The 14,245-nt window shown below is 35.9% G+C and overlaps 1 protein-coding gene across 7 annotated transcripts in view; it reads left to right on the plus strand.

Moving 5' to 3' along the window:
* USP45 (ubiquitin specific peptidase 45) overlaps nt 1-14,245 on the plus strand; it is a 73,537-nt gene that overhangs the window by 42,381 nt on the left and 16,911 nt on the right. For all 7 annotated transcript variants that reach the window (XR_014312141.1, XM_082731878.1, XM_082731880.1 and 4 more), the window contains one exon: nt 13,009-13,090. Coding sequence is in view for 6 of the 7 variants with exons in the window: in XM_082731878.1 (XP_082588004.1) it covers nt 13,009-13,090 (82 nt within the window). In the remaining variant the exon portion in view is untranslated. The remainder of the gene's footprint in view (nt 1-13,008; nt 13,091-14,245) is intronic.

Here is a 14,245-nt window from a genome sequence, read left to right on the forward strand (position 1 = left end):
TAGTTGAATTCAACTTTTGAAGGTGTCACTTTTTAAGTTTTTTTAAGTTTTTAAAGTTTCTTTTTAAGTTTTACATATACATTTTATATATATATATATTAAGTTTTTATATTAATTGCAGTTAGTGAACATACAGTATTATATTAGTTTCAAGTATACAATATCGTGAGTCAGCACTTCCATACATCACCTGGTGCTCATCACAGGTGCAGTCCTTTATCCCCATCACCTATTTCACCCATCCCCCTGCCACCTCCTCTCTGGTAACCATCAGTTTGTTCTCTAGAGTTAAGAGTCTGCTTCCTGGTTTGTCCCTCTCTCTCTCTCCCCTCCCCCTCTCCCTGGCCCTGTACTCATTCGTTTTGTTTCTTAAATTCACATATAAGTGAAATCATATGGTATATGTCTTTCTCGGACTCTTATTTCTCTTGGCATTATACTCTAGTTCCATCTGTGTTATTGCAAATGGCAAGATTTCATTCTTTTTTATGGATGAATAATATTCTACTGCATGTTCAGACATAGATACATATATATTACATCTTCTTTATCTATTCATCAATCAGTGGACTCGGGCTGCTTCTATAATTGGGCTATTGCAAATGATGCTATAGTAAACATTGGGGTGCATGCATCGCTTTGAATTAGTGTTTTTATATTCTTTGGGTAAATACCCATTAGTGCCATTGCTTTATCACAGGGTAGTTCTATTTTTAACTTTCTGAAGAAACTTCAACTATTTTCCACAATGGCCGCACCAGTGTGCATTTCCAACAGTGCAGGGGGCGGGGAGGGGACATGGTTCCTTTTCTTCTACATCCTCACCAACAGCTGATATTTCTTATGTTTTTTATTTTAGTCATTCTGAGAGGTGTGAGGTGATCTCCTTGTAGTTTTGATTTGCATTTTTCTGGTGATGAATGATCATGAACATCTTTTCATGTGTCTATTGGCGATGTGTATATCTTCTTTGGAGAAGGGTCTCTTCATGTCTCCTGCCCATTTGGTAATTGGATTACTTGTTTTTTAGGTGTTGAGTTGTATCAGTTCTTTTATGTATTTAGTTACTACCCCTTTATTGGATTTATCATTTGCAAATATCTTCTGTTTCTTGCCTTTTAGTTTTATGGATTGTTTCCTTTGCTGTGAAAGAGGTTTTTTATTTTGGTGTAGTCCCCCAAAAGTTTATTTTTGCTTTTGTTTCTCCTGCCTCAGGAGACATACTTAGAAAGAAGTTGCTACAGCCGGTGTCGAAGTTGTTACCATCTGTTTTTTCTTCTAGGATTTTTATGGTTTCAGGTTTTATATTTAGGTCTTTAATCCATTTTGAGTTTATTTTTGTGTCTGGTCCAGTTTCATTCTTTTGCAGGTAGCTGTCCAGTTTTTTCACCATCATTTGTGGAAGAAAGTCTTTTTCCTATTGGATATTCTTTCCTGTTTTGTCAAAGTTTAATTGACCATATAATTGTAGGTTTATTTCTGGGTTTTCTAATCTGTTCCACTGATTCATATGTCTGTTTTGTGCCAGTACCATACTGTTTTGACTCCTACAGCTTTGTAATATAATTTGAAGTCTGGAATTGCGATGCCTCCAGCTTTGCTTTTCTTTCTTAAGATTGCTTTGACTATTTGGGGTCTTTTGTGATTCCATACAGATTTTAGGATTTTTTGTTGTATGGTATAATTTAACATGTGAAGCCATCTGGTCCTGGACTTTTGTTCGTTGGGAGTTTGATTACTGATTCAATTTCTTTGCTGGTTATCTGTTCAAATTTTCTATTTCTTCTTATTTCACTTTTGGTAGTTTATATGTTTCTAGAATTTATCCATTTTTCTAGATTGCCCAATTTGTTGACATATGGTTTTACATACTACTCTTTTATAATTGTTTGTATTTTTGTGGTGTTGGTTATTTCTTCTCTCTCATTTGTAATTTTGTCTGAGTCCCTTCTCTTTTTTTCTTGTGAAGTCTGGTTAGGGGTTTATCAGTTTTATTGATATATGTTTTATTTTTTCAGAGAACCTGCTTCTGGTTTCACTGAGCTGGATTTTGTTTTTGTTTTTTAGTTTTTGTATCATTTATATCTGCTCTGATCTTTATTATTTCTTCCCTTCTGCTGGTTTTAGGTTTTATTTATTGTTCTTTTTTCTAGCTCCTTTATTTGTAAGGTTAAGTTGTTTATTTGAGACTTTTTTGGCTTCTTGAGGTAAGCATGTATTGCCATAAATTTCCCTCTTAGAACTGCTTTTGCTGTATCTCAGAAGTTTTGGGCTGTGGTGATTTTATTTTTATGTGTTTCTATGTATTTTTAAAATTTCTTCTTTTATTTACTGGTTGGCTTATTCATTGTTTAGTAGCATGTTGTCTGACCTCCATGTATTTGTGGTCTTAACAGATTTTTCTTGTGGTTAATTTCTAGTTTCATAGTGTTGTGGTCAGAAAAGATGCATGGTATGACTTTGATTTTGAGTTTGTTACGACTTGTTTTGTGGCCTAATATATGATCTGTCCTGGAGAATGTTTTATATGCACCTGAAAAGAATGTGTATGCTGCTGATTTAGGATGGAATGTTCTGCATATATCTGTTAAGGCCATCTTGTCCAGTGTGTCACCCAAAGCCATTGTTTTCTTGTTGAATTTTTTGTTGAATCTGTCCATTGACATAAGTGGGGGTGTTAAAGTCCCCTACCTTTATTGTGTTATTATTGATTAGTTCCTTTATGTTTGTTATGAACTTTTATGTATGTGGTTGCATAAATATTTACAGCTATCATATCTTCTTGTTGGATAGTCCCCTTTATGACTATATAGTGTTCTTTTTTGTTTCTCATTCTAGACTCTGTTTTTTTTTAATTATTATTATTTTTAAAGATTTTATTTATTTATTTATTTGACAGGCAGAGATCACAAGTAGGCAGAGAGGCAGAGGGGGAAGCAGGCTCCCTGCTGAGCAGAGAGCCCAATGCTGGGCTTGATCTCAGGACCCTGAGATCATGACCTGAGTCAAAGGCAGAGGCTTAACCCACTGAGCCACCCAGGCACCCCTAGACTCTGTTTTAAAGTCTGTTTTGTCCAATATAAATATTGCTGCCCTGGTTTTCTTTTGACATCCATTTTTGTGATAAGTGTTTCTCCATTCCTCACCTTCAGTCTGCAGCTGACTTTAGATCTGAAGTGAGCCTCTCATAGATAGCATATGGATGGGTCTTTTTTTTTTTCTCCCCATTCTATCACACTATCTTTTGATTGAAGTAATTAGTTTATTTACATTCAAAATAATTATTGATATTGCCATTATATTACTTCTTCTATAGTTGTTTCTGAAGATTTTCCGTGATCCTTTCTTATCTTTCTCTTTTTTCATGGTTTGCTGGGGTTTTTTAGTGATCTGTTTTTCTAGGGATATATTTAGTGATATAATTTTTTTCTTCTTATTCTTGGCATGTTTTTAGTGGTTCTTGATTTGTGGTTACCATTAGGTTTGTATATAACATCTTCTACATGTAACAGCTTATGTGAAGTTGGTGGTCATTTAAGTTGAGCCCATTCATTATTCCTCTCCTTCCTACATTTTAGGTATATGATAACATACTTTATATCCTTTTATTTTGTGAGCTCCTTGACTAATTTTTTTTTTTTTTACAGAAGTACTCATTTTTACTGCTTTTGTGTTTCTTACCTTCATATTGTCACTTTTGGTCTCTCCTTTGTTGAATAAGTTTTCTGTGCTCAACTTTAAATGGACAATTTCTGTGGAGAATTTGAATTGGAAAAAAACAGTTTTTTTCTTTTAAAGATTTTATTTATTTATTTGACAGACAGAGATCATAAGTAGGCAGAGAGGCAGGCAGAGAGAAAGGAAGGGAAGCAGGCTCTCTTCTGGGCAGAGAGCCCAACGTGGGGCTTGATCCCAGGACCATGACCCAAGCCGCAGAGGGTTTAACACACTGAGCCACCTAGGTACCCCAAAAAACCAGTTTCTTAAATAAGTTATACTACCTAGTTTCTTGGGGATTTTCAGTTATTTTGAATATGTCATAATTTGAAAGAACTGATAAATTGATAAGATAATACTACATCATGTTTTACCTATAATTTATTTTTAAAAAATAAATTAAGGGATTTATAGGTAAGTTTTGAGGACATTAGCACAATCCTCCTGAGCAAATATTTGATCATATTTTCTTTGGTTTAGAAATTGATTTAGAAATTTAGGATGGGAGATTCAAACTTAAGTCTTTCTTTTTTTTTTTTTTTTAAGATTTTATTCATTTATTTGACAGAGAGAGATCACAAGTAGGCAGAAAGGCAGGCAGAGGAGAGAGAGGGAAGCAGGCTCCCTGCGGAGCAGAGAGCCCAATGCTGGGCTTGATCCCAGGACCCTGAGACCATGACCTGAGCTGAAGGCAGAGGCTTAACCCACTGAGCCACGCAGGTGCCCCCAAACTTAGGTCTTTCTGACTACTAGATGAATGGTGCTTTTTAATTCTATACAGTACTGCTTATTAAAGTTTAGTTTTAATGCTTGATCATCAATGACCAATATAAAAAAATTTTAAGCTTGCTATTTAAAAGTTAACCATTTAACCATGTGGTGCATAAACAGTGAAATCTTGGAACATGGAAAAAATAAAATTAAATTTAAAAAAATTAACCATAATTATTTCACTCTTTGATATAATATTAAATCTGATTCAGTAACTTTGGCATATTGATATTCTTGTTGAGGGAGTTGATACAATGCAACAAGGTGGGGGAGAAATACAGACAGAGACTTGTATCTTAAATGATAAATGCATATTGATGCTTCTAAGCCTACAGACAATATAGGAGTTAAGATTAATTCAGACAATCAATTTCTAGATGATTGTTCTTCTGGTATGATTTGTAAGAATATGTTTACTATATGGTCCTGTATCATTGTAAATGGAATTAAAAATTACCTCTACATTGTTTTTGTCATTATTCAAATAAAACTGTAAAATCTATCCCTATCATCTTCCCCTATCTTACTTCTGTTACTTGATGGCATACTTTGTCACAATTAAATTGAATTAAATTAATTAAATTATTTGTTTTGTGCATTAGGATTCACAATATCTTAAAAACTCAGGCAGTACAGTGGGAAACCTGGCTTTTTGGAAGCTCTCATTCCTCTGTTTGAGGGTTTAGATGGTGTGGCAAAATTAACATGTCAGATCTGTGGGTTTATTCGCTCTTGTAAGCAGGGACAGGCATGCGGTCAGTTACAGTGAGTCCCCAAGCAAGAGCTGCATTGTCTGGCCTGGGAACGCCACAGCTGGCGATCGTGCCGTTGTTGTAGTTTGTCACTGCTGTGTGTGTTTTGATTGAAGAAAGGCTCCAGCGTGGTATCTGCCACCAGAATCTTGTAGTAATGATGAACAACTACTGACCTCCTTTCGTAATGTTTCATTAAAGTTTTTTCCTTATGGCTGTAAAGTTGTGAGCGATGCCACACTTTGGCCAGGTAGAGTGCTAAAGGGACCATTTGTGCAAAAATTGTAAATTTCTTGTGGACAAAGTAAAATCAAATTTACTGTAAGAAATTATTTTATAGGCAGCCTTTCAACTTATAAGGTATGTGCTTCTTCACTGTCTTGCTTTTAATTTGAGCTATCACCAAATTGGTGATGCTACATTTTTATTTCCAAAGATCTATCACTGATACATTATTGGTTAGGATTATTGTAAAGGCAGACTGTTTCAGTTAACTTTTAAGCCATGGGTGTTACGCATTCTTACTGAAAGAAGTTTATGGTGGAGATTTAAAATAGTTGAACCTTGACCCTGCTAATTGATTAATGTGCTGCAGTTGTTAGCAGCTCCCTGGCCAAAGTCTGTCTCTCGCTGGTGCTCTCTCTCTCTCCCTCCTTTTTTTTTTTTTTTTTTTTTTTAAACTTAAACGGTTCAAAGCATGACTCTCAACAATGAGAGGCTATAGCTGAACCTAAACTCATTTATTCTATTCAACTTGATGAATTACCTATTAATTAACTCCTTTAACAGTTTAGAGAATATAAATCTGTGGCTAAGATACAATAAAAAAAGCAAATGTCTAATAGTTTAGAAGTTAATAATTTAAACAGCTCCATTGTTTTTATTTTTAAGAGTTTGACATATATTATAGCTTACATTTCAGCAAATGTCAAAGACTCATTAAATCATATTGAAAGTCACTTTTGAATTGGTAAAATATTCAAATTATAAAATATATTTATAGACTTATAACTTGGTTTAGAATTTTTTATCTTTGCTAGCTGGAGAGGCTTTTTACAGTGATACTAAGTATTTACAGGTGAATATGGCATTTATTGGAATCTTTAAGTCCATTTTCCTGCATGGAATTCATTCTAATTTGTTTATTTTGATGCAATAAATTCTGTTTTGAAGGTGTAAAAGTCAGCTTCAGCTCAGTATCTGAGTTACATCAATTTTCAAATTTATTGCATCTGAATTGGAGATTATTTCAATATTTAATTGCTTTGGGGATATATTTTATAATTTTTATTTTCTTCACATATATTTCAAGAAAGTATGACATGGCACAGATCACTGTATATTTACTTTTGTACCCTACTTTGTATGTATTTACGTTTTTGAATCTTGAATCAACTTTCAAAATATACTTGAAGAAAATAGTCAGCAGTTCTAGGAAATATAATGCGCTGATTGTAGGCCAGTTAATAAATGAAACTCAGTTTCACAATTATTGGGGAAGGTATTAAAAACTTATCATGAAATCTATCCTACATACAGAAGAATGTGTGTCTATATGCATATAGATCTATATATACACACACAAATAGTTTAAGCATAATATAAGGAAAAGCCGTTTTCCACTAGAAACCCTCCTCACCATCACACCCAAAGTTTAAAAAAATAGGATGTTTTTAGTGCCATAGAAGCCACCTGTTATTTCTTTTCAACCATATCTTCTTCATCAGAGGAGATGATTTTTTTTTTTTAAGATTTTATTTATTTATTTGACAGAGCTCACAAGTAGGCAGAGAGGCAGGCAGAGAGAAAGGAGGAAGCAGGCTCCCTGTGAGCAGAGAGCCGGACATGGGGCTTGATCCCAGGACCCTGGGATCATAACCTGAGCCGAAGGCAGAGACTTAATCCACTGAGCCACCCACACGCCTTGATTTTTTTTTTTTTTTACTTTTACAGTAATCGTTTTATTGCCTTATAGTTTTGAGAGCGACCTGTGTATGCTTAAGCTGTAGATTGTTTAGTTTTTCGTAACTGGTTACTAAGTGCAAACCTATTCCCATTATCGGGATGAAGGATCCCCAAAAAAGAGGGACTGAGAGAATCTCTAGAACATTGTCTGGCTTTGGTGTCCCAGAATTTCTAAACGTTCTTTCTGCGGAAGTCAGTGGGCAAGATCATGAATGTGTCCTGAGCCACGCTTGTCAAAGTCAAAGCCACAGACAAAGTTACTAGCTCTCCGGTCCAAAAAGGTTAAAGGCTGCTCTGCGTCTTCTGCTTCAGAGTTCATCATGACCCACCTCCTTGCTCTCAGGAACAGGTCAGAGCAGAACAACTTTGGGTTAGGTAATGTGTATCCTCTGCTGATCCACAGCAGAGCTGGGGGAGGAGAATAAGGACATTAGCAGCTCATTCCCCATATATTCTGTTCTCAGATTTAAAACATGGTACAGGAGCAGGGGGATCTTGGTGGTGACTGTCTGTCTGTCTCCTGCTCTCACTGCTTCGGTTTGGGTTGGTTGCCTCCTACATTTGATGTACAGGCATTGTTCTGGAATTCCCTCTAATTATGCTCCTGGGAATTCTCTTGCCTCTTTTTTTTTAAATTATTTTTTCTATTTTTTATTACGTTAGTCACGATACAGTACCTCATTAGTTTTTGATGTAGTGTTCCAAGATTCATTGTTTATGTATAACACCCAGTGCTCCATGCAATGTGTGCCCTCCTTAACACCCATCACCAGGCTGACCCATCCCCACACTCCCCTTCTCTCTAAAACCCTCAGTTTGTTTCTTGGAGTCCACAGTTTCTCATGGTTCATCTCCCCCTCTGATTTCCCCCAACTCACTTCTCCTCTCCTTCCCTCAGTGTTCTCCTTGTTATTCCTTATGCTCCACAATTAAGTGAAACTATATGATAATTGACTCTTTCTGTTTGACTTAGTTCACTCAGTATGATCTCCTGCAGTCCTATCCATGTTGATGCAAAAGTTGGGTATTCATTATTTCTGATGACTGAGTAATATTCCATCGTGTATATGGACCACATCTTCTTTATCCATTCGTTTGTTGAATGGCATCTTGGCTCTTCCCACAGTTTGGCTATTGTGGACACTGCTGCTTTGAACATGAGGGTGCATATAGCCCTTCTTTTCACTACATCTTTGGGGTAAACACCCAGTAGTGCAATTGCCAGGTCATAGGGTAGCTCTATTTTTAATTATTTGAGGAACCTCCATGCTGTTTTCCAGAGTGCTTGCGCCAGCTTGCATTCCCACCCACAGTGTTTCTGCAACCTCGCCAGCCTCTGTCATTCCCTGACTTGTTAATTTTAGCCATTCTGACTGGTGTGAGGTGGTATCTCATTGTAGTTTTGATTTGTATTTCCTTGATACCAAGTGATGTGGAGCACTTTTTCATGTGTCTGGAAGACATCTGGTTGTCTTCTTTGCAGTAATATCTGTTCATGTCCTCTGCCCATTTCTTGATTGGATTATATATTCTTTGGGTGTTGAGTTTGATAAGTTCTTTATAGATTTTGGATACTAGTCCTTTATCAGATATGTTGTTTGCAAATATCTTCTCCCATTCTGTCAGTTGTCTTTTGATCTTGTTGACTGTTTCCTTTGCTGTGCAGAAGCTTTTGATCTTGATGAAATCCCAATAGTTCATTTTTGTCCTTGCTTCCCTTGCCTCTGCGCTGTTTATTATATTCCATATATGAGTGAAATCACTTAATTGTCTTTCTCTGACTTATTTCACTTAGCACAGTACCCTCCAGTTCCATCCATGTCGATGTAAATGGTAGGTATTCATCCTTTCTGATGGCTGAGTAATATTCATTGTATATATGAACCACATCTTCTTTACCCATTCATCTGTCAAAGGACATCTTGGCTCCTTCCACAGTTTGGCTGTTGTGGACATTGCTGCTATGAATATTGGGATGCATGTGTCTCTTCTTTTCATTACTTCTGTATCTTTGGGGTAAATACCCAGTAGTGCAATTACTGGGTTGTAGGATAGCTATATTTTTAACTTCTTGAGGAACCTCCATACTTTTTTCCAGAGTGGCTGTATCAGATTACACATATAAGTGAACTCTTATGGTGTTTGTCTTTCTCTGACTTATTTCACTTAGCATAATATCATTCAGGTCCCTTCATGTTTTTCCAAATAGCAAGGTCTCATTCTTTTTTATGTCTAAGTAATTATTGCATTGTGTTTGTATTCCATTAGAACATTTTCTTTATTCATTCATCTATTGATGGACACGCGGTTTCTTCCATATCTTGTCTATTATAAGTAACACTACAGTAAACATAGGGGTACCTATATCTTTTCAAATTAGTGTTTTTGTTTTCTTTGGGTAAATACCCACTAGTGAGGGGCACTTGGGTGGCTCAGTCAATTGAACATCTATCTTCGGCTCAGGTCATGATCCCAGGGCCCTGGGATCAAGTCCTACATTGGGCTTCCTGCTCACAGGGAGCCTACTTCTCTCTCTCCTCCCTGCTGGTGCTCTCTTTCTCTCTCTCTCAAGTAAGTAAATAAATAAATCTTAAAAAAAAAATACCCACTAGTGGAACCACTGGATCATATGGTATTTCTATTTTTAATTTTTTGAGGTATCTCCTTACTGTTTTCTACAGTAGCTGCACCAAACTTACATTCCCATCATCAGTGCGCAAGGGTTCCTTTTTCTCCACATCCTCACCAACACTTGTGATTTCTTGTCTTTTTGATACTAGCCATTCTGATGGGTGTGAGGTGATATCTCATGGCAGGTTTGATTTGTATTTCCCTGATGACTAGTGATGCTGAACATCTTTTTATGCTGTCTACCATCTGTATGTCTTCATTGGAAAAATGTCTGTTCAGGTCCTCTGCCCACTTTTTTTTTTAAGGATTTTATTTAGTTATTGGACAGAGAGAGAGATCACAAGTAGGCAGAGAGGCAGGCAGAGAGAGAGGAGGAAGCAGGCTCCCCGCTGAGCAGAGAGCCCGATGTGGGGCTCCACCCCAGCACCCTGGGATCATGACCTGAGCTGAAGGCAGAGGCTTAACCCACTGAGCCACCCAGGTCCCCACCTCTGCCCATTTTTTTAATGCATTAAAAATCAAATCTAGTGGGACCAACGTCTGTCAGTATATTTCCTCCCCCCACACTGATTTTTTTCATTGCTCATTTGGAACTAATCTCTCCCTTCAATCTCTCACATTAAAAAAAAAAAGAGACAGAGTACCTATTATGTTAAATGAACACATTTAGGGGGCAAAAATGAAAGGTTTATTTAGGATCTGTCAAAAAACATGGTGTGTTTTTCCATTTGATCAGGTTTTCTTTTGTGTCTTTCAGTAGTGTTTGTAAGTTTTCTTCCTTTAGGTCTTACACATTCCTTAAGTTTATTCCTTATTTTATCTTTTTAGTTATTATAAATGGGGCATTTTCTTCCATTGCTTCTAACTGGTTTTTGTTTGTGTGTGTGAAGGCTATTGATGTCATTATATTTACATACCCCATATTAAATTCTTTTATTATTTATAGTAGTTTTTCATTTCAGTTTGTTCTTTTGGCTTTTCCAAATAAAAAATTATATCATCTGCAAATAATTTTATCTCCCTTAAAATTTTTATACCTCTGAGATTTATTTTTCTATCAAATGCATTGACTAGAACGTCAATACAGTGCTAAATAATAGTAATAAATCAAGGGATTTAATCTTATAATCTTTTTCTTCTTATATCTGTTAATATGATGGCTTGTATGAATAGATTTCCTAATATCCCTGCATTACTAGAACAAAAGTCTTAATGATACTATATTATTCTTTTAATGTGCTTCTGTATTTTACTTAGAGCTTTTTTCATATGTGATGTTGGCGTGTGTTGTATATATTCTTTGTCAGCTTTAGTAGAAATATTATGCTTCATGAAATAATTTGGAGGTTTCTCTTTTTTATGCTTTGAAAAATATGTTTAGTGGCATTCCTCTGTGAAATTATTAGGGCTTGGAGCTTTTTGTAAGGAGTACTGTGTAAATACCATTCTTCTCTCTCTGCTCATTCACCTACCCCATGAAAGCTGGAAGGTACTCTGTCTCTTCTGGGACTCATTTCCTAGAGAATTATCTAATTTTTTCTGAATTTTCAAATGTAATTACATGAGAGTGGAACAAAGTTGTCTCTTATGATTACTTGAAATATCTTTAGTCATGTTAGCGGTTTCCTTTTTCTTAGGTTGATGTTAACGCTTTTCATTCTTACTTTGATTAAGATTGGCTGGTAGGGGGCGCCTGGGTGGCTCAGTGGGTTAGGCCGCTGCCTTCGGCTCAGGTCATGATCTCAGGGTCCTGGGATCGAGCCCCGCATCAGACTTTCTGCTCAGCAGGGAGCCTGCTTCCTCCTCTCTCTGCCTGCCTCTCTGCCTTCTTAAAAAAAAAAAAAAAAAAAAAAAAGATTGGCTGGTAGGGGGTGCCTGGGTGGCTCAGTGGGTTAGGCCGCTGCCTTCAGCTCAGGTCATGATCTCAGGGTCCTAGGATCGAGCCCCACATCGGGCTCTCTGTTCAGCAGGGTGCCTGCTTCCCCCACCCCCCTCTAACTGCCTCTCTGCCTACTTGTGTTCTCTGTCAAATAAATAAATAAAATCTAAAAAAAAAAAAAAAAAAAGATTGGCTAGCAGGTGGGGTGCCTGGATGGTTCAGTGGGTTAAGCCTCTGCCTCCAGCTCAGGTCATGATCTCAGGGTCCTGGGATCGAGCCCCTGTGTCCTGGGATTGAGCCCCTCCCTCCTCGGATTGAGCCCCACATCCTGGGATCTCTGCTAAGTGGAGAGCATGTTTCCCCCTGCCTTTCTGCCTACTTGTGATCTCTCTCTCTCTGTCAAGTAAATAAATAAAGTCTTAAAAAAAAAAGAAAAAGATTGGCTAGTAGGTTTATTTATCCCTCACCCAAAGAATCAGCTTTTGATTAATTTATTAATCGCTTCAGTTTACATACTTTTATTTTCATTAATTCTTTTGTTTTGTTATTTACTTTCATTCAGCTTTGATATCCTTTTCCTAAATTTATGATTCAGCTGTTTAATTTATTTGTTTTTATTCTTTTTAATTGTTTTAAATATTTAAGGCTGTGAGTTTTCTTCTGAACAGTAGAATGTATCTGGCTTCTGGAGGATAATTAACAAGCTTTCCTCTCTCTGCACTGTTAAAAACGTGAATTAGAGAAGATTAAATTCATCCACTAAGTAGAGACATAATTAGTATAAAAGATGATAATTTATTAGTTCAAATGTCTTTATTCTTGGAATCCCGTTTTCATTCTGAAAAAGTTTTCTGTGATATTGGATCTCTCCTGAAACATAGGCAAAAGCTATGGAAACATATAAATCTCGTCATTTCCTAAGAGCTGCTAAAGACTTTAATACTAATACTCATTATTGATAACTGAATTCAAATAAAATGATAACTAGTCAAGATTTGGGGTATTCTTGCTATAGAAATTATTTGATGTTCTGGACTTACTCATGTATGTATATAAATAATCTAGATGAAGATCATCGTGACTAGTTTAAAAGCTTCTTATATAGAAAGATTTTCTTCAATAGATAAATTCCACATGGTCTCTGTGTTACCTTTTGTCCTGATTAAAATGATACATCATTTTAGGGACAGAGTGGTGGAGTGGGGGAGAGAGGGAAAAGAGGGAGAACTTACTCTAAACCTATAAGAATACATTCAAGTATGGACTCTTACTAAATTCTTGTTTGTTTTATAGCGAATACAAGCTAGCATTCTAAAAGCATTTAACAACCCAACTACTAAAACTGCTGATGAGGATACTAGAAAAAAAGTCAAAGGTATGTTGATTCTCTCACTATTAAAACTTTCTGCTGTAGAAAATTGTAAGTTTCTTTTCAGGGGAAAAAGAACTGAGCATTTATGTGAACTAATTCTATAAAGTAGTGGCCTTAAAGGGAGCTTACCCACAGCTTACTCCTGTGGCTACCAAGATAGTCTAGTTAGTCATAGAAAGAAAATTTTAGGATGTGTCCATGTGAACTTTAAAAACTAAAATTAGTATCAAATATACAGACTGACACTGATACCCTAATGTGAGGTTTCCTAAGGGAGACATGAAAGGTTGTTGAAAGCAGTAGCCTCACTTGGAAGTTCCGTTTCATCATACTGTATCATTTTGCATTTGACCTGTGCTTGGATAAGTTGACTTACGGATATTATACAGTTTCATCTAGTCAAGTGCCTAAGCGTTCCAAAGATTCCTGCATGGAAACCAGTTATTGGAGAGAGTACTAAACCAAGCATACCTGTTTACTTTAGTGTCCGACTCTTCCTTAGCCAAGGTATGAGGCAAAACCAGTGATTATCTAATCAAAGCTGATTATTTATAATTATCAATATTTAAGTGTGGGCTTATATCTAATGATATGAGTGATTTGCTTTGTCCTAACTGTATATTCTGTCTTCAGATATTAACTAGTGGTTATATGAAATCATCATTTTTAGAAGGTGTTCAAAATATTATTTGTATTTTATTTATTTTCTTATCTATTTTTTTTGTCATTATATATATACTGCAGGTCTGTAATTCACAAAATGATTGTACATGCCCAAACTATATACAGTTAAGGGTTCAAGATATTTTTAAATTAAAGTATAGTTGACACACAATGTTACATTAGTTTCATGTGAAGGATTCAAGATTTTTAAAAATGTGGATTCTCATGTATGCTTTGGTTTTTTTGTTTGTTTTGAGATAGTGCCATCTACTGTATGTTTAGAATAACTGCCCAGTTTTGCTTTTCCTTCAGTTTTGTGTGATCTTTTCTATTTTTAATCCCTTGTACAGTTTTCTTAATGAAACATCTTAGTTTACCATAACTTATAGTAATTGTTATATTAAAGATGTTTAATGATATATCTAGCTATGAGTTGGCTGTGACATTCATTGCTTCAGATAATGTTTTAAAATGATTTTAAATGTTGTTTGTATT

Source organism: Mustela nivalis, assembly GCF_964662115.1.
Source record: "Mustela nivalis genome assembly, chromosome: 5".
Taxonomy (NCBI): Eukaryota; Metazoa; Chordata; class Mammalia; order Carnivora; family Mustelidae; genus Mustela; species Mustela nivalis.